The 25,268-nt window shown below is 42.8% G+C and overlaps 1 protein-coding gene across 5 annotated transcripts in view; it reads left to right on the top strand.

Moving 5' to 3' along the window:
- syt17 (synaptotagmin XVII) overlaps window positions 1–25,268 on the top strand; it is a 77,071-nt gene that overhangs the window by 27,479 nt on the left and 24,324 nt on the right. The window contains exons 1-4 of one of the 5 annotated variants that reach the window (XM_069905711.1): window positions 13,363–13,519; window positions 14,205–14,222; window positions 14,662–14,810; window positions 19,928–20,073. In XM_069905711.1, coding sequence (XP_069761812.1) covers window positions 13,505–13,519; window positions 14,205–14,222; window positions 14,662–14,810; window positions 19,928–20,073 — 328 coding nt within the window. In that variant the 5' untranslated portion in view covers window positions 13,363–13,504. Of the gene's footprint in view, window positions 1–13,362; window positions 13,520–14,204; window positions 14,223–14,661; window positions 14,811–19,927; window positions 20,074–22,410; window positions 22,514–25,032; window positions 25,145–25,268 lie in introns of those variants that run through there. The other 4 variants (XM_069905710.1, XM_069905712.1, XM_069905714.1 and 1 more) reach the window with 4 other exon arrangements.

Below are 25,268 nucleotides of genomic sequence, written 5' to 3'. Positions count from 1 at the left end.
ACTTTTGGGGCGTGAAGTATAGCCTGTGTAACCAATTATATTGTATCATGCGTAACCTCATGTTTATGTATTTCTCATAGTTCCGGAGCATAGCTTTTCCCATGTTTAATTCTTTATCTTTATGTTTAGATCTTGTTCCCATTTTTGTTTGAGTTTACAGCTTGTTTCCTCGTTCTCTCTCTTGAAGTTTGATGTACATGTTTGTAATAAATCTTTTAATTATCATTGTGTCTGTAATAACATATTCAAAATTGCTTCCTTCTGGCAACCTCAGCCTGCTTCCCAATTTGTCCTTCAAGTAGGTTTTCAGTTGGTGGTATGCAAACATTGTACCATGAGTTATACCATATTTGCACTTCATTTGTTCAAAAGTTAATAATTTATTTCCCGAAAAACAATTTTCTATTCTTTTGATCCCTTTTCTCTCCCATTCTCTAAAGGAAAAGTTATGTATTGTGAAGGGGATTAGTTGATTTTGCGTCAATATTAATTTTGGTAGTTGATCATTTGTTTTTTTTCCTTTCTACGTGAATCTTCTTCCAAATGTCGAGCAGATGGTGCAGTACTGGTGAATTCCCATGTTGCACCAGCTTTTCATCCCACTTATATAGTGTATGTTCAGGTACCTTCTCCCATATTTTATCTAGCTCTAATCTGGTCCAATCTGGTTTTTCCCTTGTTTGATAAAAATCTGATAGGTATCTTAATTGTGCTGCTCTATAATAATTCTTAAAGTTTGGTAGCTGTAAGCCCCCTTGTTAATTTATCTACCGCTATCCTTGGTTTCCCCCCTTTCCATAAGAATTTCTTTATTATTTTCTTTAGCTCCTTGAAGAATTTCTCTGTTAGGTGAATTGGTAACGATTGGAATAGGTATTGTATCCTTGGGAAGATATTCATGATGGAGCAGTTCTTGAAGAAATGCCTCATTTCTGCCTTTTGTTTCTGCTGTCTCCATCAAAACCAAATGATCACCAGAGGAAGAGTTGAACTAATGCCTGAGTTATGGCAATGTCCCCAAACGTGAGGAAGGAAGGCACCTGCCTGAGAGTGACTCTTCCCCCAGCTTTAATTCTGTTCGCAGCAATAATCCGGTTCGTTGTCCGTGTAACGATGGCCAAATGCTGACCTTTTCTGACCTTCGTTTCAGGGTTTTGAAGACTATGTATTTTGGTGAGGTCCTATTAACTGCTTTTTCTGGGTATCTGGGTGCTCTGTCAGAGTAAATTCCATTTGGTGACATGGTCTTGCCAGGATGTCAGTCCTCAAATCCAAAAGCTATTTATCTCACTGGGGAATACAGTGGAAACCTGCATTCTCAGGATCTTGAAAGGGAAAGGAGATTCTGGACTAAAAAATAATTCCCAGTACAATGTGGAAAATGAAGTTTGATACAATCCTGCTATATTTAAAGACTTTTATTAAATCCAAAGTAGCATCTGCAGTACTAATAAAAATAGCACACACAGATTGAGTCTGCCTCGGGCTCAAAATGTCATCTCTATCAACATATGTTGGTATAATCAACCCACCACCATGATTATTCAAACAATGTTTAATACCATTGAATGGAAGCTTCTGCTTAATGCAAGGATCTATACTACATGGAGAGGATGTTAGACTTTCAACTTGCGCACTAAATGAGGAGAAAAATAAATAGGGCAAGTCGTTAATGCTTTTGAGGTCCAATTAAACTGGACAGGAAACTTGAAGCTACAAACTGCACTGGAAATTGGACAGCTCAGTTCAGGCCCCAAACAACCCTTCCAAGTGAAGCAACACTTGACTTGTGAATCTGCAGGGGTCATCTAACTGCATCTGGTGCTCTCATTGTGGCCTCCTCTCTACTGGAGAAACTGGGCACAGACTGAGAGATCACTTCGTTGAGCATCTCTACTGTCCGTTGCAATAGCGTGGATGTCCAAATGGCCACCCATTTCAATTTTACCCATCCCATTCCCTTGCTGACATGTCTGTCCATGGTCTCATGTGCTACCAGACTGAGACCACCCACAATTGGAGGAACAACATTTCATCTTCCAACCAGATAGCATTAATATCGACTTCTCCAGTTTCTGTTAAATTACCCCCAAATATTTGACCCAGTCTACCTTTCTATAGCTCTGACCCTCTCTTTTCCCTTTTCTAAGTCTCCTTTCACAGATCCAAAATCAATTCTCACCTTTCCTCTTATTGTATCCAATTAACACCTTTTGGCTGTTATATCAGGACTCCTCTCCCTCCCATTCTTCTCCCTTAAGATGCCTGCCTGATTTTTCTTTTATCTTGAAGTGAAGCTCAGGCCCAAAACATCGGTGATGTATCTTTATCTCAGCGAGTCTGGCTGAGTTCCTCTGGCATTTGTTTTTAATGAGCTCAGCTTTGATTTGCATGATTTTTACATCAGCCTGACATCAGGCTCTTGTTCCCCTGTAAATTCTGCAACAAAAAAAAACTGAACACTCACTGAGGAGACAAACTGGAGCTAGTTTTTGTGCATTGGCAGACAAGTCTTGATACAGCTTGATGACAGGTTTAGGTGTACCCTGACAAGCACCTTTAATACAGGAGGCATGGAAGAGGAAAATTTATTACTCTCATCAAACATTAAAAGTGTACCAAGAAGCCATATATTGTGTAGATCCCGGTAAAGTAAAAAAAAACCCAGTATCCGGCACTTGTGGGAATAGGTAGATGCTGGGTAAATAAATTTATCGGGTGCTGAAGATTGCATGTTGTGTGATTGGCAAACTAACCGCTGGGGAGGTGGGAGGGGGTGCCAATTTTAAACTTTTGTATTTTTTTTACCCATTTATTTTGCATGAATTTTTTAGTGGTTGCTGGAGGCTGCTGGTAGCTGGAGGCTGCTGGTAGCTGGAGGCTGCTGGTTGCTGGAGGCTGCTGGTTGCTGGAGGCTGCTGGTTGCTGGAGGCTGCTGGTTGCTGGAGGCTGCTGGTTGCTGGAGGCTGCTGGTTGCTGGAGGCTGCTGGTTGCTGGAGGCTGCTGGTTGCTGGAGGCTGCTGGTTGCTGGAGGCTGCTGGTTGCTGGAGGCTGCTGGTTGCTGGAGGCTGCTGGTTGCTGGAGGCTGCTGGTTGCTTGTTCTGGATAATGGGGATTTTACTGTACCTTGAAATAGTTCAGGATGTAATTCAGTGGCTAGCCATGGTGGTTTAATTAAGTCTGTTATTTGCAGCCTTATTGTTACATTCAGTGTAGCCTGACAATTTGTTATAACCATACCAATGAAAAAATTGACTTCATTTGCCTCGCATTGCTTTCATTTAATTGCTGCATTAAACTTTAACAGCCCTCTCCCTGCTGCCTCTTCCAACATCATTTCTTTCTTTATTAATGCCCACTATTAGGACTGATTGAGAACCGGGAAGTGCACTGCAAGTGAAAAAGCACCATTATTTCTTTACACTGGGAAGCAGCAACTTAGAAATTGGCCACCCCGCATCTTACCTGGAGACTTGGCAGGTCATCACCAGCTTGTACATGGAGAGTGTGTTGAGAGATTGAATCATTTGGGACTGTACTCACTGGAATTCAGAAGAGATGGGATCTTAGAGAAATCCATAAAATTATGAAAGGAATAGATAAGATAGTAGTAGGTATGTTTTTTTTCCACTGGGAGATGAGACAAGAAGCATGGGTTATAGCCCATTTAATGAGATCATGGCTGATCTGATGATAGGCTCATCTACACCTACTTGCCTTGTCCCCATATCCCTAATGTGTAAAAATCTATCCACCTTATTATTAAATATATTTATACCCCTATGTAAAATTCTATCCACCTTAGTCTTAAATATATTTATACCCCTATGTAAAAATCTATCCAACCTTGTCTTAAATATATGGACTGAGGTTGCTTCAATGGAGAGCATATCCACTTATTCACCACCCTCTGGGGGGAAAAAGCAGTTCTTCCTCATCTCCGTCCTAAATCCACTACACTGAATCTTGAGGCTGTGTCCCTTAGTTCTAGTTCCAGAGCATTTTTAACAAAAGAGCAGATTCTAGAGATACTCAATAGGCCAGGACACATCTGTGGGCAGAGAAACAGAATGAACATTTCAGGACACAGACCCTTTTGTGTAATGATAGAATGAGAAGGAGATGTGAGGCAGGTGAAGTCAAGTGTTCCGATGAAAAGTCACCAACCTGAAATGTTGTCTCTGTTTCTCTTTACAGAGTTGTGGTCTGAGTATTTCTGTTTTATTTTAGATTTATGGCATCAAGAATTTTTTTTTTTGGTTTGCAGTGATTATACTTCTGCATTAGGAATAATCATAAAATCTAGGAGCAGATGTTGGCCCATTGAGTTGGTCCGCCATTCTAATCATGAGCTGATCCATCATCTCACTCAGCCCCTCTCCCCAGCTTTCTACCCATAACTGTTAATGCCCTTACTAATCAAATACCTGTCAATCTCTGCCTTAAATACCCAATGATCTCAGTTCCGCAGTCTCCTGTGGCAATGTTTTACAGACTAATGAAATTTTCTGCATCTCTGCTTCAAATTGATGCCCTTTTATTCTGAAATTATGCCCTCTTGTTCAATGAAGTCCCTCTCATCCTTCTGTATTCCAATGAGTACAGTCCAAGAGCTTTCCTCTTATGCTAAACCTTTCATTCCTGGTATCAGTCAAGTCAATCTTCTCTGAATCCTCTCCAACGCCAACACATCCCTTCTCAAATAAGGTGCCCAAAACTGTACACAGTACTCCAAGTGAGGTCGCACCAGTGCTTTATTTCAGATTTATTGTTAGAGTACATATGTGACATTACATAAAACATTGAGATTCTTTTTCCTGCAGGCCAGGCAAAATTACCACTTATTGGTAGTGTAAAACAAAATCTGTACGCAATTAACAGTACAATACAGAGAGGAGAGAAAAAAAAATTAAGTGCGCTAGAGTCCTTAAATGAGTCCCTGATTGAGTTTGTTGTCGAGGAGTCTGATGGTGGAGGGAGAGCAGCTGTTCCTGAACCTGGTGGTGCGAATCTTGTGGCCCCTCTACCATTTTCCTGATGGTAGCAGTGAGAACAGAGTGTGTACTCGGTGGTGTGGATTCTTGACAATCGCTGTTGCTCTCCGACGCAGCATTCCCCATAGATGTTCTTGATGGTGGGAAGGTATTTGCCTGCAATGTCCTGGGCTGTGTCCACTTTCTTTTGTAGGGCTTTATGCTTGGGGGTATTGGTGTCCCCATACCAGACTGTGATGCAGTTAGTCAGTACACTTTCCACTATACATTTGTAGAAATTTCCAATGTCATACCAAACCTCCACAAACTCCTGAGGAAGTAGAGGTGCTGATGTGCTTTCTTCACAATGCCATGACTGTGTTGGCTCCAGGAAAGATCCTCCAAGATGGTGATTCTATTTTAAATTTGCTCACCCTCTCATTCCCCCAGTGATCACTGGATTGTACACCTCTGGCTTTCCCTTCCTGAAGTCAACAACAAGCTCCTTGGTTTCAGTTAGTGCACCGTTCAGCCAAGTTTTCAATCTCCCTCCTGTCTGCTGCTCGTCATCTTTCTTGATCTACAACCCACTACTGTGGGATGATAAGCATATTTGTAGATGACACTGCAGTCATACCATGTCATAGGTGTAAAGCAAGTAGAGCAGGGAGCGAAGAACACAGCCCCACGAGATTGGGGAGGAGATGCTCTCACTGCTTGTGGTCTGTTGGTGAAGAAATCAAGGATCCAATTACACAGTGGAGAGTTGAGTCCCAGCTCTTGGAATTTGCTGATCAGTTTTGAGGGGATGACGGTGTTAAATGCCCAAGCTGTGGTCGATAAAGAACATCCTGATGAATGCTTCTTTACTGTCCTGGTGTTGCAAGGCTTCATGTAGAACCAGTGAAATGGCATCCTGTTGCTACGATAGGTGAACTGGAACGTATCCATGTCGCTGCTCAGACAAAAGCTGCTACACTTCAACACCAGCCTCTCGAAACATTTCATGACAAGTGCAACTTGTCGATAGTCATTTCGGCAGGTTACCACATTCTTGGGCACAGTTACCCACATCTGTGCCCTGCTAAAGTGAGATGTTGAAGCTATCCATGAATACATTGGTAAATTAGCACGGAGTTTTAATACTCAGCTGGGTACTCCATCTGGACTGGATGCTTTCCTCGGATTAACACTCCTGAAGGCATTCCACATGTTAAACTCGGATATGGACAGGAGAGGTTCATGAGGGTATAGTCTCAACATTACATCCCTGCTCCTCTCTGCTATTCCTTTAGAAATGAATGCCAACATTGCATCAGCCTTCTTCATCATGTTCTCGATGACAATAATGATGGAGGGAATGTTAAAAACATGGGAGCGATACATGCTGCAACATATGGGATGAGCTCCTGGCAAAGAGTGCTTGTCACCGGCGGGATGGGCAAGTCATACTTCACATGGCCACCCGTTCGTCAGGCTGTCTGATCTCATCTTCCTCCAAAGTGAACATGAAAGTTTGTCTGCCATGATTGTAAAGTCACAACTTCCCCCTAGGGGCTTTGGATCTACAATGCATTTTCAGACAAAGCCAGGCAGTAGGTGTCCAATCTGTTCAAAAAGGACAGGAGTGGCGGGCTGGCATTGACTGCACCACATTTTTGCATTCAGGGTCAAAGTCTGATGAGACTGAAGCTAGGCATAATGCCATCTACCGGGAGATTGGCAACGATCTGCAGGATTCCACATCAGCTGTACGCTCAGTGAGTAAAATTCTTTCTTGTTCTCAAGACTTTCGGCTCCTGGAGCACGCAATATGTGTTTATGGGTGATGTTACCCAGCACTGAGGTGAAGTTCATTCTGGCAAAAGGCAGATTCTTGCTTTAACAAATAGTACGTTCAACTTTATTTTTTATTCTTATGCATTCGGAAGATTAATCTGACAAAACAACATTCTCTGGATCTTGGTGCCACACAGCCAAACATAACAGATATACAGCAATACAGATACAGAACAAATAAACATAATTAAAGATAAATAAATATTGTCTCATGAACAGTAAAGTCTCGGATGGCTAGTGTGAGCAGTTCCTTTTGGTTATTCGGCATTCTCACTGCCTATGGGAAGAAGCTGTTCCTCAGCCTGGTGGTACTGGCTCTGATACTCCTATATCTCTTTCTTGACAGGAGTAGCTGAAAGATGCTGTGTGTTGGGTGGAAAAGGTCCTCCATGACTTTGCACACCATCTTCAGGCAACACTCCAGGTCGATCACGTTGATGAGGGGGAAGGAAGACCCCATTGATCCTTTCTGCTGCTCTTATGGACCTGTGGATTGACGTCTGATCCATTTCTCTGCAGCAACCGTGCCACACTGCGATTCAGCTAGCCAGGATGCTCTCGATAAACTCTTGTAGAAAGTTGACATGATCGCTTGTCTTCTCAGGAAGTACAGTCTGCTCTCTCTTAAATACAGAGCAGCATCAGAAGATTTTAAAAATGTATTTACAGGATCTGGGATTTTAATGCCAGTCTTCAAAGTTCTTGGAAAGGTCAAAAGTCCCATTCTTGAACTGCTGCCATCTTTCTAGTAAAATATAATCCCATGTTGATCTTGGGTACAAAATTCCTACATTTAGTGCCATGGTAATGAAGGAAATGTGAAATACTTACAAGTCATGATAATGTAAAACTTGAAGAGGAACCTCCAGATGGCAGTTCTTCCATGAGACTGCTACATTATTTTCTTTTCCATGATAGAAGACAACCAGGCAATTGGACAATATTCCATTATGCTCCAGATATAGTCTTGTAAATTGTCGAAAGGCGTTATGGATAGGCCAGGTGCTACAGACTGGAATAATTCTGAGGTAATAATAGTTCAAATTTACAAAGGTAGATTTAGGAAAAATTGCTGGTAGCTCTCAATTCAACTGTTAAAATTTATCATTTTAAATTGCAGCAATTTGGATAAAGATAGGTCATTTTTCATCATTATTATAGCTTATTTTAATATTTTAAATTATATTTTAGTGTTTTATCTGACTGTCCCGCATCGGACTTGTCAGACACAAACGAGCCTGCAGCTGACGTGGACATTACACCCCCCCCCCCATAACTCTTCATCCGCGAAGCCAAGCCAAGAAGAAAATTTTTAATTTTAACCTGTTTTTATTTTTTAAATCAAATATTTCATTATTAACATTATAACTCAATGGATATTAAAAATATAATCACTCACAATTTTTTTTGTCGTTCAAAAAGTTGAAAATGGAGACTTTCCAGCTCGAAGTTTTTAGTGGACTTTAGGGTGGGAGTTTCTCCATATGCCATTGGAAGCCCTCCTGGCAAATAGACCACAGTCGGAGCCAGGGATGCTCTCAGGCAGCAAGATAAGTTGTCTGGACCATTGGTGGTGATTTTGGATGGCAGTAAGGGTCAGTAATATTGGCCATAACAATGAAGAACAACAATGGACATGGGATGTAGCTGTCCAACAAGTGAACAATCACTCCAAAGATAATCTGTGTGGGGTGCGTTAGTTCTCAATAAGCTGTGCGTTAGAAGAAGCTGGGCCTCTGCATGTGTGAAGAGGCCACACGATGGCACAGTGGTTAGTGCTGCTGCCTCATGGCTCTGGGGAACCATCCTGACCTCCCATACTCTCTATAGTATTTGTATATTTGCCTTGTTATATGGGTTTCTGGGTGTTCCAGCTTCCACTCCCATCCCAAAGACTAGCTGGTTGGTAATTAGCCACAGTAAATTATTCTTCAGTATAGGCTAATGGCAAATTGAAGAAGGGCAGGTGTGATGCAGAGATGCAGGAAAATAGGAGAACAGAAATGATGGGATTACCCCTCCAGGAGCTGACTTGATCTTTGTTGAGTGTGGAAAAGGTTTAAGACATCAAGAGGTAAATTACTAGTGGCAGGATACTCCGACACTGGACTGCCCTTGTTTATTGTTATTGTTGAACCTCATTCACATCAATGTGACATCAAGAAGTTGATTCTTAAGGGAGTGAGCAATGGTAATGTCCTGGAATATCAAGGTGTAGGTCAGAGATTGCCGTTGCATGCCACTTCTGTGAGAATTGGGTGACTTGCCACCCATCAAGCCAAAGTTGAAGGCTGTCTAAATATTGCTGCAGACAGTGAGGGTAAAACTGGGTGATTTTAATATTGTTATCCTGTGGGCAATTTTACTTAACCATCCATAAAAATCTGCACTGGAATTTTATTTCCATTGTGGTCACCCGGAGTTATAAATACCCTGAAGGAACTTGCCCTCCAAGCACAATTCATTCTAGAATTGATTCATTAGCTCAGGAGGTTCTGAAGATGCTTTACATTCAACAGAATACTATAGTTTTTGAGGTGTGGTCACACACGCAAGTCAAAGTTAAATACCAAGGGAACAAAGAATCAAATTTTTAGCTTCTGTTCTTTTTGCTTTTGTTGTTAATATATGTGAGGGAAACAGGAAAATCCACCAGTGCTATTTTGTTTCCTTCCAACTGACAACTGATAATAGCCTGGTTTGGCATCTCCTTCAAAAGTAGCATGTCTCACAGTGCTGGTCTTTCGGTACGGCGCAGCTATGTTATTCTTGGATCATATCAGATGTGTAGAGCAGGACTTTAAAGTGCAAATCAGTGCTGATAGACAACCATAACATCAGCAACATGCATTGACATAATTCTTTCCTCTGAGAATAACTTCCCAAGCAGCTTTACAGAAATGTATGAAATCTCACCTCAAAGAGGGAGGACCAGGACTGGGTAACTTACTCCAAGATTTTAAGTTAAGTGGATGAATTTTAAGGCGAGTTGAAAAGGTTAAATGGAATGTGGACTGCGCAAGAAACCCTACTTCTGGAACAGTTGTGAGATTACAAAAGGTGAGGCATTTTAAGTGAGAAGGCAGGATGTCAGAAGAGAATTAGAATTTCTCTTTGGGGACCATGGTTGACTGCAGGTCAGAGTTGGCCAAGGATGAAAAGAAGACTGATTGGTGAATGGAACTTGGTGTGACTAATGATATTGACACAGGGTTGATGGAGACTAGCAGAAGAACATTACAATGGCTAGAATTTGGGATGGCAAGGATTTGGCTGAGAACTGAAGTAATGAGAGACAATGTTCAATACATTTGCAATGCAAGTCTACTTTATAATTCAAAAGATTGTTCATGCTCTGTTTAGGACAATTTCACTTGGCCAACTACTGTCCAAGTGCTGCTTCATCAGCTTACATTTAGTACATCAATGGAAAGAGCCCACAGGAGTCCAATAAGAAACATGCAAAGTAATGATCAGTTTGACTTTTACCAGAATCATTCGGCTCACACCTGTATTACAGCTGCAGTTCAAGTACATCTGAGAGCTGGGACGAGATGTAGTCTTTCAGATACTGTTGAAGAAACATGCCAAAGAACACTTCTGAAATGAAAATTCATTAATTACCTAAATTCATTAATTACCGAAATTCAAAATTCATTCATTAATATTAGGCAAGCCTTCTCCACTAACTGGAATTCTAACTTGTATAAGAGCAAATAGTAGATTAGTTACATTGATGTAAACTGGAATCTGAAGTGACTGAGTTGGTGAAGTAATAATGGACATGGCAGATGTGTGTCAAAAGAAGAGGGATTGTTACATCCTGTAAAAACACAGAAGTCCTGGGGAACTCACTCAGCCAGTCTCGCAGCATCCTAGTATTGTAAAGGTAAATTACCGATGTCTTGGGTCTGAGCCCTTCTTCAAGGTGGAAGCAAAAAGCAGTCAGGCATCTGAATTAAAGACTGGGGAAAGGGGGAAGAATGGGAGAGGGAGGAATTCAAACGAACAGATGAAAGGTGTTTAATTGGATATAAGAGGAAAGGTGAGAATTGATTTGGACTCTGTGAAAGGAGACCAAGGGAAAAGGGAAGAGAGTGACAGAACTACATGAAAGGAGACAGGGAAAAAAGATAGGGCATGTGGTTTTAACAGAAACTGGAGGTCTATGTTAATGCCATCTGGTTGAAAGATGCCCAGGTGGAAGATGAAGTGTTGTTCCTCCAATTTGTGGGTGGTTTCAGTCTGGCAGTGCATGAGTCCATTGACTGGCATGTCAGCAAGGTAATGTGATGGGGAATTGAAATAGGTGGCCATGGAGGTGTGTGGGGGGGGGGGGTTGAGGGAGAGTGCAAGGGCGGGCAAGCGACTGACGGACGGGGGTGAACTTGCATAACGTGTCATCGGTTGGGGGCGAGACCCCCCCCCCCCCAAATTGGCAAATTCCTGGGAATTTGGCCTGCAGTGTGAAAGGTCTGGGAGGTCCTGAGTTCTCAGGAATTTCACCAGGACAAAGTTGGGTCACTGCTCCCCTGCTGCGTGAAAAAGGCTACTGATAATTGTGTTGTCTTCAAAGTTCACGTTCTACTTTCCAATTACAGTTATTTACCAAGTCACTTTCCCTGATAAATCTAATGTTAGTTTTCCCCAAAGGAAAACAAACTTTCAGTGCATTTAGATTTTGCTGCTGGTTTGGTTCCAGAGTTACTTGATCTCAATCTATATATGTTTATCAAACTACAGCACATTTTGAGTAAAGATATTAAAGGCAGCAAGTCTTTGGGAACCTGAAGCCCATTGCATTCAGGGGTATTGCTGGGTTGACGATTCGTGCTCCTCATGAGTAAAATTTAACTGAAATGAAATGGAGCCATTTTGTTTTCTATTGCCTGCATGTGCAGGTAACGCCAAATGTTATTCAAACCTGCTTGAGGATTCCAGTCCCAGTTTTTAAAATAAAATTCTGCAGAGCACGTCCACTCGTTCACAGGTTGCAAAGCTGGGCAGGAGGGTGGTGGGGGAAGGAATGTCTTCACGCGTCCCATTGAGAAGCAAACTACAGCTTGAAGGCACACGTCGTGCTCCTGTTTCCTGTGAAATGATCATCCATGAGCCTGATTCGTGCGGCTCCTCTGTTCCAACTTTGTGAACACGAGGGGGGGCTCCGTCTTCGCATGTATCGAGTGGAGGAATCAGCCGTGTATCCAGCGACACTGATTTATTGTTTCCTCTGTGTAACCCCAATGATGCTTTCGAAAACTTCACGAACAATCTCTTTTAACGGGGAATTAAAATCTGGCTGAATTACTGAAGTTTTCTAAACCAAATTAAAAGTATAAAGAAGTTGTTATCCCGCCACGGGGGGGGGGGGGGGGGAACCCTTCCAATCGACACTTCGATGATCCGATCACTATGAACAGTAAAGTGGACCTTGTAAAGTGGATTTTGACAAATAACGCCGTTTCAATACTGTTTTTATTTTGGTGCCTCGTGATTAATACACGAGGGAGCTCGCAACAGGTCGATTGGGTCAAAACGGAGTGTTCAATTCAGGACTGTCTTCGTGTGGGCTTGGACTGTCCGTGTTGAGACCGCGAACCATGGGCTGCAGCGGGTCCAGGGAATCACCCGGGCAGCAAAACCCTGCTCGAACTCCACCTTCCTTCCAAGAAATATTAGCAAGTCCAGGAGGGGGGGGGGTGGGGGGGGGGGGTTAAAACCCCCACCCAAGCGACTCTCTCCAGACCGAACCTTTTACATTATTTCATAGTTTAGCAAATCAATTTATTAAAAATAAAAACTATGGGCCAGCAGCTGTAATCCTAAAAGAACGACCACCCTTCCAGACATTTCATTGCGCCCCGCTCAGATCGAATGTGATTTCAGTGCGTTTTTTCCCCTGTTGAATGTCCTGAACTTTATCTCCTGCTTCCCTGCGCATCGAAGTTTTTGCCCTGTGTGTCGAGAGCTGGTTCTTGGCGAGGTCCCCTTCAGCCCGGCCAACGAATGCTATCGGCTGTGATTTTTTTTTAACCTTTCGCCTGCTCTTGCAGACACGACTCTGGGGCCGGTATTTGGTCGGGAATATAGAATTGGGGGTGGGGGGGGGGGGGGTGGGAGGTGAGAAATGGACGAAAGGCTTCGACCTACTGAACATTTGGAAACCGAGACCACTATCTGCCCGACTCCCTGTCCATCTGGGGTCGAAAGGAGACGGACTGGACAACACTCTCTGCAGCTCTGCATCGGATACCCTTGACGTTGTGCCCCCCCCCCCCCCATTACAAGGGCTTGGGGCAGCCTCTGAAGGCCGGCTGGAGCTGGAGAGCAGAGGATGCAGCCGCACGGCTGGGACCAGCTCTCGGTGGCGGACGCGTCCGCGGGGGGGAGACTCCTCGGGGTTCCCCGTCGTTCTGGGTCCCACTGAACGGGGACAGGTCTCCGATTCCCACTTCACATTGCCCCGGCTAAACAGGAGGAGGAGCGGCGATCGTGGGTTGTGGGGGGGGGGGGGGTGACTGCGCAGGCAGACAGTGGTCGAACGAGGAAAGTAGGGGGGAGGCGACGGCGACTGGAGAAGCTCCAAGTGGAGTGAGAATGGCCAGTACTATCACTCATACAAGTCACGTCTTGTGGAGAGGGGAGACGCCATGCGCAGGACGAGGTATGAAGTAGTGAGAGACTGAGCGAAGATGGCGTATATACAGGTAGGTTTGAGACATTTAAAGGTAAATTCGTCTTGAACCTTAAAAGGCTTTGCCTTCAACGCTGAATTATCGAAGCCACCTGCGAGCGCTCAGAACCAATCTGCTTGGGAGACGAATTCCCATGATTGGCAGCTAATTATTATCGCCTTTGACTTCTCCCAAGAGTTTTATTGCAAACTGACAGCTTCTGCACCATTCACTCTGACCTCCTGGTTATTTCAATGCATTTTGCTCGACTTTTTTTTGGGGGGGGGGGAATATCTTTCCGCGAAAGCAACTGTTGGTGCCCGCGCCCAAGTGCTTTGAAAAATGTCACAGCTGCACCCTTCAGTCTCCCTCTCTCTCCATTCCAAACGGTGCAACTGATGGGCGATGCGTCAGAGGTGCTGGCCGCAGTCTCCATGGTGATCGGGAAGGAAAGATTTCGGTCCGAGAGCCCACGGCTGCCTCCGTGGTCATTGACCCTCCACAGCACCAACTCCACGAATGGGCAATGCCCTCCCCGGGGGCTCCCCGCCGATCTGGGCCAATTCCCTCTCAAAACGACATGTTTTGCAACATTTCCAATGCCTCTGGCGAGATAACTTCGAACCCCGTTTGATTTTTAAAAGGCTAAACTGATTGATTTTTTTGGTTTGTTTCCTCCCCCCCCCCCACCTCTTGAAACGCATCTCTAAAAGGGCAGTTGGAACCAATAAACCAGGTGAGCATTTCCTTTCCGATTCGTTTCCAACGCATCCCTTCCTGAAATCCGAAAATGGTCGGTTCGCATAAACGAACCGGGAGACCCCTTTGCCTCCCTTTTGTCGGGGTTATCTGTGTGAGTGAGATGGGAAAGGAGGATCAAAATTCAGCAAGGGAAGGGAAACCGTCCAAGCCCAAGGCCACATCTGTGTCTGGAAAGCCCAGGGGCAGAGATTGGGGGGGGGGGGGGGGGTGGGTCAGGTTAGGGTGCACTGGCACGCACTAATCTGTATCCGGAAAGCCCAGGAGCAGTAGAGATTTTGAGGGGGGGGGGGGTGTTTGGGTGCACTGGCACGCACTAATCTGTGTCTGGAAAGCCCAGGGGCAGCAGAGATTGGGGGGGGGGGGGGGAGGTTGATGGCACGCACTAATCCCAGTTTGTGTTCTACATCAAACAGGGGTTTCTGTCCAGAATATCAGATTTTCTTCTGTGCAGATGGACTTGTAGAAGGTGCTGTCAAAAATGCTATGACTGCAGCTGCTGTCAGTCCAGCGAGGATGAAGTGGAAATACTCGGGCCGTTTCCAGCACAGACCCCGCCGTGGCTGTAAGTTTGATGCTTTGTTGGAAGTGGAGCGCCGACTTGTGCCACAAGTGCTCGGGAGCGGCAACTTTAGGAGCTGTTGAATTTCAGGGTGTTGCTCCATTCCTGTCATGGCGTTTCGAGCGCACGCCTGTGTCGTGGGAGCCCCTCCGAAACGGACCCAGAGGAACGTGCTTGGCCGGCAGGGAGCAAATGCCTTCTTTCAGCGTGGCCGCAGGGTGCAACAATAACATGGCATGGGCAGGTTCCTCACTTGTGTGTGTGTGTGTGTGTGTGTGTGTGTATGCATATGCCAAGGGCACAACGGTACTCTCACATGGCCGAGATTTGATGGCAAGGAGCTGCAAATTTAAGGGAGCCAAGTCTACCGTACAATTGAAACGAGCAGAGACAGGGTTGTTGCAGATCAATGAAACGAGCACTGCCGGGTTGCACTGAGCAGAACTCGGGTAGTTGTAGTTCAGTGGAGAATGAGGAACCAGATTTTAAAATCCACCACATCCAGTTATGAGATCCAGGTTGAAGTAAAAATGTGTTGTGAAAGCTGATGGTTTAATATTCACACACACACAATTATATATATAATTGAAAACGAATCACACCCATCTCTGCTGAATTGGTTGCTGCTGTGCTTGGATTGAGCCAGGATGTTGGAAGCCCGGAAAGCTCAGCGTAGTCCTGTCAGAAATCTTGCACCAAGATCCCATCTCATTCCTCGTATGGGCATGAGAGACCGTGGCGCTGCTTTAACGAACAGGAGAGTCCTCCCTGGTGTGGTGTGTGATGGACTGATGTGACCAGCCATTCAGAAGTGTTCAGCCACTCGCAGAGATGAAAGGCCTCTCTCTTCAGTCTGATCTATAATTTGATCTCCACATGACGTCTGACAGCTGAGCTCCACTGGTGATGGGATTCCCTGGCATTAGGCGGGGGAATCTACCTCTCCCATACACAAGGTTAGGATTCCCGTCACTGGAATGTAAATTCCCTGGCTTTGTGGAATAAGCAAGAAAAGGTAATATCTATTTTGTAATTATTTTGTTTTAATATTTAAATGATTTCTTATATTTTGCCTCGTTTTCTTTAATTGTTGAAATGTGTTAATAATTTTGGCATTATCAATTATTTCAAGCAACTTCAAATGTCTCTGAATATCTGGGAAGGATGCCGAAGGAAGCATCGGAGGAGAATGCAGGGCAGGGCTCTGACAGAGATTAGTGCAACTTTGATAGCCTTGGGTGGAATGCCAGGATAGCTATAGCTGTCCTTTTATCCACAAAAAAGCAGTAGAGATGAGCCTGGAAATTACAGGCTGGTGGTTAACTTGTTGTTCTATGTCCCTTCACTGCATGTAAGTGCAGAGCTTGTAGGTTCAATACATGTACTTTGGCCCAATTCCTCCAGGTTGTCTATCTATGCCAATCCTATTTGCTCCTATTGGAACCCATATCCCTCTATCCCTTTCCTATCCAGGTAGTTGTCAAGATGCCTTTCAAATGCTGTAATTATGTCTGCTTTTAACACTTCCTCTGGCAGCTCATTCCATGCAATTTACCCTCTGTGTGAACAATCTGCTTCTCCAATTTCATTCGGCTCTCCTCATCTGGCCAAAGTAGATGTTGCAGATATCAAACACAAGGCAATGAAGTTGGGCTGCAGGGTGACTGTAACGAGTTTATTATTTCTTGCTCAGATTATTAAACTGTTCACAATCTACATTAATGATCTGGAAGAGGGGACAGAGTGTAGTGTATCTAAGTTTGCTGATGAGACTGAATTGAGTGGAAAAGCTAGATTTGCAGGATCTGAAGAGAGATCTAGAAAGGTTAAGGATGTAGCAAGGGTCTGTAAAATGGGCTGCAATGTTGGTAAATGTAATGTTCAATTTGGATGGAATAAATGGAAGATCTGATTATTAAATGGCAAGTGATTGCAGCATGCTGTGCTACAGAAGGATTTGGGAACGCTGGTGGTGCATGAATTACAAAAGGTTAGTTTGCAGGGAGCAGCAGGAAATTAGGAAGGCAAATGGAATGTTGGCCTTCGTTGCTTGAGGGATTGAGTTTAGGAACAAGGAGGTAATCCTGAAAACTGTGAGGCTACATTTGGAGTACTGTGTGCAGTTCTGGTCTCCTTACTTGAGGAGGGACGTACTGGCCTTGGAAGCAGTGCAGAGGATGTTCACCCGATTGATTCCAGAGATGAGGGAGTTAGCTGATGAGGAGAGATTGAATTGTCTGGGACTGAACTTGCTGGAATTCAGAAGAATGAGAGGGGATCTCATAAAATTATGAAAGTGTGGTGATACAACCACTGGAGTGTTGGTGCCCGCCTGCGCCTGTCCTCACTCCTGCAATGGCTACTACAGGGGATGATCGATTGAACCTGCTGGGAGGTAATCTGGGAGACTGGCTCCACCTAGTCCCTGCCAATCACTGGCCCCACGTAAAGGCTCATGCCAAGCCCTGGGCAGCAACAGAGCACATGGAGTTCGAAAGGATTCAGGACCTGGTGTGCAATTTTTAAGCTAATTAACGCCTGCAGTACAGCATTTTGTTGTTTGTGTTTGTTTCTTCACACTGCAGCGCACCACAGAAAGGAATAAATAAGTCAGAGGTAGGAACATTTTTTCCACTGATGTGAGATGAGAACCAAGGAGCATAGTCTCAAGATTCAAGGCAATAGATTTAGAGTGGAGATGAGGAGGAAGTGCTTTCCCTAGAAAGTGTGAATCTATGGAATTCTCTGCCCATGAAAGGCGACCTCAGTAAACATACATATTTAAGACTGGACAGATTTTAGCATCCTAAGGAATCGAGGAGGAAACTCTTATTTTTCCAAAATGTTATCATTTTTTAAATTGTCAGTGGCATATTGAATTAATTCAGTGAGCGTAAAGTGCACAAAATGACTGAGTCACATGACATGAACTGAATCATTCTATTTGATGCATTATATTCCCCATGTGGTGTAAGTGTCAAGTACAGTGGGATGTTGTTCCTGATTGATGGTGTGACTCTGGTATTATCATTTAATGTAAAATATATATGCCACACTACCTCAGAGTAGAGAATTCTTTGGCTAACTTCCACAATCTCTTCCAAATTAAAGTAAAATCAATCTCTTTCAAATTAATTTTTTTTTCAAACAATAACCTAGTTACTAAAGATTTTGTTTAGAAAGAGCAAAATTGAATGGCATTTTCTACGATCAACATTATCAATTAATGTTATTGAGAAGAGCTATGTGCTTGGTTGCAGGTGTAGCTTTGTGACACTGTGCAAGAGTTTTATATATATATAACGAGGTAGAAATTAGTTTGGGCTTAATGTTATCTTCAGTTTCTTTCACTGGGGATTACTGATGCCTCATAGAAAATTTAAAATTTTGTTTTTAAAGGAATTGTATAGCCTTTTGTAAATATGAATGTCTCACAAACATAGTATCAGATTGTAGAGCTCGTCAAAAGAATCAAAGACTTGTTGATCCAAACCAAGGCTTTTATTAGCAAAAGACAGGAGCTCTTCACAGGTGGCCGACCAGTCCGGAATGATCTGACCTGGCTAGGGACACAACCCTTTAAGGCCCAGACAGTAGGCGTGGCTAAGCTCTCAGCCAATCGCTGAAAGCACAGTCGAGATACTGTAACTATATACACTATATACATTGGTGATAGATCTGTACTATCACACAGATAAGAAGAGGTGGGGCTTTATAAATTAGATCAGATTTATTGTCAGAGTACATGCATGACATCACTGAGATTCCTTCCTCCTGTAGGCGAGGCAGAATTTACCACTTATTGGTCATCCTTAAAAAAAACTGTACACATGTAAACAAATAACAAATAAATAAATATTGCAAACTGTGCAATACAGAGAGAGGGAAACAATCAATGAAGCGCAAAATAAGTCCCTGATTGAGTTTGTTTTTGTCTGATGGTGGAGGGGGAGCAGCTATTCCTGAACCTGGTGGTGAGAGTCTTGCGGAACCTAGACCTCTTTCCTAATGATAGCAGCGAGAACAGAGCGTGGGCTGGGTGGTGCGGATCCTTGGTGATTGCTGCTGCTCTCTGACGGCAGCGATCCCTGTCGATGTTCTCGATGGAGGGGAGGGTTTTGCCTGTGATGTCCTGGGCTCTGCCCACTACCTTTTGCAGGGCTCGGTGCCCCCAGACCAGACCATGATGCAGCTGGTCAGCACACTTTCCACCACGCATCTATAGAAATTTGCCAAGGTTTTGGTTGTCATATGTAAAAAGAAAGGTGACAGGGCAGGGTGGGATGAAAAAAGACATTAGAGGAGATGCAGTGCCCATGAATCTGTCCACAAGGGTGGAACCCAACTTAGACAGCTGAATACCTTTGAGGGGGACAGTGACAGCTTGTGGGCATGAGGAGTAGGATTAAGTCATTTGGTCCTTTCAACCTCTATTATTCAAAAAGACCATGGCAGCTCTTCAAATGAGGGAAATCTTTACACATTTGTGAACCTGATTAGAGTGTGTCCCCAGTTTTGTCAGATATGGGAAACTGGAGAATTTGTGCAAAAGACAGGTATACATCAGGGAAAACAACTTATTTAGAGAGGAAAGATGGAGACAGATACTAGTTTGCAGTGAAATGGGTAGGAGAGAGTTTATTGAGGATGGATTTTAAATGGGGAGTACCTGAAAAGAAACTGGAAAATGAATTAAATCACTCTTTTAATATATACAAATATAAATAAAGTGAAATTTGGGTATTAAGTAACATTCAATAATTCAGAAAATCAGCTAGTCGAGCCTTACCGAAGTACTAAGGAATCGAGATGATCAGGTATTACTGTATATTGCATGAATTGGGCCACAATTATGCACTTCCAAGAGAAATAGAAATATTTCAGGAAAGTAAGATGAAGGCTACATTGTAAAGTTATGTTTCAACATCTGTTTGAATCATTTGCTGCCAATGTAGATTGTTGCATTAAATCAGAATGGGTTTAAGAGACGAAGAATATTTTACTGACAAAATAAATTTTACAGAGAATGTTGAGAGAGGTTTTTATTTAAAATATTATTCCAAGTACCACAAATGTTCTTCAGGAACATAAAAATGTGCCTTTTTTGTTTACTGCAACAGAATAAGCCATCGCAGCAATGATCGAGAAACAGATGTCGAGAACACTAACAGTGATCCGCCACCAACTCCCCAAGGCATCTCACCTGACAGAAAGAGCTCTTCAGGCACCTCTCGATCTACATACAGCCTCACGAGACGGATTTCAAGTAAGAATGAGGAATATTACAGTTTACATACTTTATTCAGTAGAGGAGCAGGAGGAAATCAATCAGCATCTTTAACTTGCCCAAAAACATTTTTACTCTGTTCACTTCTACGATTTTTAATATATTTTTTTTGGCAAAGCCTATCCATGTTAATTATTAAGTTTTCAGTTGACCTTGGTTCAACTATGTGGAAAATAATTCAAGCTTTTTTTGGTTAAAAAAGTGCCTGACAGCATGTCTCAAACACAATCTTTAAATTTTTGCCTCTTCTGTGCTGAACCCCTCCCCTCAACCACACCCCAATGAGGAGAAATAGTCTCTGTATATCTATATTAATGAAACTGTTAATCATCTTAAAGCTCTGAATTAGATTATTATTTTAATCTCGCTCGTTCAATGCTAGCCCAGCCTACTGACCTGTAATCAGAGTTAATTCTGTTCGTGTCGAACATTTTGGATGTTGTGAAGGATTAATATTTGCTACATTATCCCAATAAACAAAATATACACTTGATGTGAAGAAAAAGTAAAATGCCTCCGAATGATGAAACTATTGTGTAAAAAAATGTTCTTATTTTTATATTTTAATTGCAATTTGTAAGGATCGCAGCATTTTGTTTCTTTTTTTACTTTTTATGAATCCCTTATGATTAATAAATTTCACGACAAGAAAACCGTTTCAGTAAACATCGAGTAATAGTATCCAATGATCGAGAAACAGATGTCGAGTAACCAGGTGGAAGATAAAATTAATGAGAATATTTGTAAAAGATGTTAAATAATATAGGTTTAACAAGATGAGCAGTTTGGAGTCTGATTAAAATCAGTAGGAAGTGCAGATAACCTTGTATGGTTTGCAGTGAGCATTTAAAGCCTGAAATAAAGATGAGATGTTGGAAGTACAGTGGCGTATATTGTGCTAGCTATTGCACAAGGTGACCGACACCTTGCAAGGCAATGCCTCAACAGTTTCTGGAAGGGATACACCAAATGCTTGATCGCTCCTTTATCAATTCCTAGCTGTAGCCGTGCCTTCCCTTCCCCTGTCCATAAAATTGACATTCATTGTTTTGCAAAGTGGTCATATTTTCTCATTCCCATTTGCTACCATTTCATGCTAATTCCAGATGTGAGATGTGACTCCTCCAATGCATCTTTATCAACCTTGTACAGTAAATTCTTCAAACATTAAGGTATTCAATAACTTTGGAAGCAGGTGGAGTAAGTTTAGCCGTATGTCAGGCTAAATTTTACCAGTTGGCCTTGTTGCATTTTGGAAGATCCAAGGAAGAAAAAAAGGATGATGGTTTCTAGTGCAACTCAGGACAATGTTTTACAGAGAGGTAAGGGCAGAGAATTGTCATGCAATATGCATTTACTTAATGCCATCTTTCTTCTGTAGCCACTGCACTGCAAATCAAAGAATTATGTGTCTGTGGTCATTGGTTTATAGAAAATAAAGTTTAAATGGTGTAATTTACCATGATCAATGCAAATATGGCTGCTCTCCTGTGTAAAGTTTATATTTGTCCCTCTTTCAGAACCCCACTGAATGGGTCAAAGAGGAAACTATTTACATTTGGATACTCATTCCAAAGTAGAGACAAAGCCTACATAAATAATAGGTGGACTTAAGTCGATACTTCTTCAGATTCCCGTTTCTGCAGAGCAAAAATTGTTTGGCCACTGCATGGGAAGAACCTATTCCTCAGTCTGGCGGTGCCGGCTCTGATTCACCTGCGTCTTTTCCCTGAAGAGAGCAGCTGAAAGATGCTGTGTGTAGGGTAGAAGGGGGTCCTCAGTGATTTTTTTTTGTGCCCTCTTCAGACTATGGTCCCAGTAGATTACATTGATGAGGTGGAGGGAGTAAAGGGCGCTGCGCAATGTGTGATGGAACACTGTAATTCATGCATCATATTGATTGGCTTGCCCCTGATGTTGTAACTCCTCCCCCTCAGGATCCCTAATAAAGATGGTACAACCCAATCCCCTCCCTACCTTGGAACAGCATACAAAATATCCCTGTGAGTTTATAGCAATTAAAGCCTATTAATCTCGACTTTTGGTCTGTCAGGTCTAACTGATAGCGCTACACAATGCTAATAGCGAATCTTTGTCTGCCCTATGGGAGGCCAAAGGGATATTTTTGTGCAAGATTACGTTTTATTACATGACAATAAATAGCATCTGATCTGATCGCTACAGGAAGGTACCTATTGTTTCTTACAGAGAATCTTGTGGAGACATTGAATTGGACTATTGGTCGACATTTCAGCAACAAAACATTTATTTTATTATCACAAAAACTGGTCACTGCCTTAATAACCTTGTATTTAGGAACCCATTTGAATGAAGGGGAGCAAATGTCACATAATATTTGACGAGCACCTGGTTCGCTATGCAGTGCAGCCCTGATGTTGACAATTCTACAAGATCGAGGGTTGAGTATTCAATATCACCTTTTTTCTTCACTTTGCCAAACTTTGAGAAAATCGATATAGATCTATTCTTTTATTCATAAAATGCATTTCAAACAGATCTATGTCATCACATCAGGTTCTCTTGAATTTCTAATTAGAAATTCTAAATTTCTAATTTCTAATAGAAATTGTGAAATTACTTCTCAAACATTTTTATCGGATGTATTAGACTTTCTAACACCTGAAAGTTGGGAATACTGAAGAAAGTTGCCTTTGGAACAAGGCAAGGTTCTATACATTCTTATTGGACTTCCAAGCCTTCCTCTCTAATTCTCACTGAACCAGGACACATGCATACGTTGCATTCGGTTTACTTCAGAGCTGAGTTCCAAATCCCAAACCTTATTACTCAACAGCAGTAACTTCTGTAACGTTGCTCACTCCATGTTTGTATTTTCTTGTCAACAGCACCTGGTCTCAATTCCCCCGTAGTTTTCTTTGCCCACCTTATGACCACCAAAGTATTCAAAACTCTTCATGAAACAATGTTCCAATATTAATAGCGTTAATCCTCGACATCAGAAAGATGGGAAGCAGGCAGTGAGATCATTTCGTTGAACACCTTCACTTTCTCCGCTGCAATAACGGGGACCTTGCAGTGGCCAGCCATTTTAATTCCACATCCCAGTCCTACACCAACATGTCTGTCCATAGCCTCATGCACTGCCAAACCAAATCCACCTGCAATTTGGAGGGATAACACCTTATATTCCAACTGAGTACCCTCCATCTAGGCAGCATTAACATTAAGTTTCCATTAGGCCCCTCCCTGTCCCTCCATCTTCTTTCCTGCAGCCCCCCACCAACCCCCTTCCCTTTCCATTCAGAGCTACCCCCTCCCCATCACTTCTCAGCTTTTCTCTTCTGCCATCCCACCCATATCCGTCCATGATCTCTTGCCAGTTAGCCTGCGTTACTCCCCCTGCCCCTTCTTCCCTTCTCTCTTACCCTCATCTTTTAATTCAGACATCTGCTGGCTTTTTGCCTATACTTTGACTAAGTGCTCAGGCTCACAATGTTATATTCCTTTGCTTCCTGTAGATACTAAGTGACCTGCTGAGTTCCCTGACTTACCACCTATATGACTTGCATCCATCCATTCTTCTCTTCAGTATTCAGGATATGGAATCGCATAGGATATTAGAAGCAAAAGGGGTTATTATGGAAAATATAGGGATTATGAAAGAGGGGGTGTTAGAACTTTTGAGGCATATAAAGGAGAATAAATCTTCAGGTCCCAACAGGATATTCCCCAGGACCTTGAGGGAAGTTGGAAGGAAATAGTACCTACTCTGACGGTGATTTTTCAAAAGTCACTAGAAGGGGGCATGGTGCCACAGGACTGACGTATTGCAAACGTAGTTCCTCTGTTTAAAAAGGGCTGGTAATTATAGGCTGGTAAGTTTGACATTGGTGGTCGGTAAACTAATGGAGAGTATTCCTAGAGATAATATGTATAAGTATCTGGAGAGGCAGGGACTGATTAGGGACACCCAACATAGGTTTGTGTGGGGAAGGTCATGTTTGACAAATCTGGTTGAATTTTTTGAGGAGGTGGTGAGAAATGTTGATGAGGGTAGAGCAGTAGATGTAGTCTGTATGGATTTCAGTAAGGTCTTTGATAAGGTTCCACATGGAAGGTTGACATGGAAGGTTGACAAGGAAGGTTCAGGTGTTGGGTATTAATGTTGAGATAGTCAGATGGGTTCAACAGTGGCTAGAGGGTAGATGCCAGAGAGTCATGGTAGGGGCCTATCTATGACAATTAACGCCTATAGCAGGGGTGGCCAACCTCTCGCAAGAGTTAGCCTTGGTGGCAGCCAAATTGTATTTGACAAAAGATAACAGGGATACAGTGCATTTCCGACATGTGTCCATTTCGAGATACGATAGGTCAGAAAGGAACAAGGATGCAAGTTGAGGAGTACCTGTATTGCATTCCTTTGTTAATGCTACCTGCTGACGTGTCTCATAACCTACATTCACTAAACTATATGAAGTACCTTCAACCACCACTTCTACACCCTGCCTCTCACCTTCTTCCCTCCCCACCCTGGATTCTTTCCCCCATCTAAAAATTGCACAACAATTTTGCACCCAACTTGATTTTGTAATCTTCAACAGCTAATTTTGGGCTCCTGTATGCCTTTCTTTCCTCTAATCCTACCTTGCTAATGCAACTTTCAGTTTTGTGTGCCCTAATTTCTGACACAGTCTCATTCATTGATGGGTCTTTTATACTTCTAAACATTGGTGATATTTTTGTATGCTCTCTAAAACATACTTTATAACACATTGCTGATTTGCCTCCAAAATAGTTAGCTTTCTGTCCAAGAGCAGCATCAATAATCATTGATTATTGCTGATTTTAATAGAAGAGAGTTAACATAATGACCTTTTAGGTGAATTCAGTGAAGGATAACAATTGAGAGGCATGGAAGTTTCTCTGCCAGTCATGATCAAATCTGCTGTATTCTAGGAAATAGGACCCAAGAAGGAAATCTCAAGAATTTATGGTGTGTTGGAAATGCCATACACAATCCATGATTTTTTTGGAACCCTCTGTGCCAGACTAATGATGTCCATCGCAGGTGATTCATTACAATGGTAACACGTTCAGCCAATTCCGGCAGGATGTAAATCCGAGGTATTTGAATGTTCTCTCAATTCTAATAGTCTGCTTCTCTTTCACACTGCTTGTTTTTCTCGTTTGGG

The sequence above is a fragment of the Narcine bancroftii genome, chromosome 12 (assembly GCF_036971445.1).
Source record: "Narcine bancroftii isolate sNarBan1 chromosome 12, sNarBan1.hap1, whole genome shotgun sequence".
Lineage (NCBI taxonomy): Eukaryota > Metazoa > Chordata > Chondrichthyes > Torpediniformes > Narcinidae > Narcine > Narcine bancroftii.
This window is presented reverse-complemented; position numbering and strand designations above follow the sequence as displayed.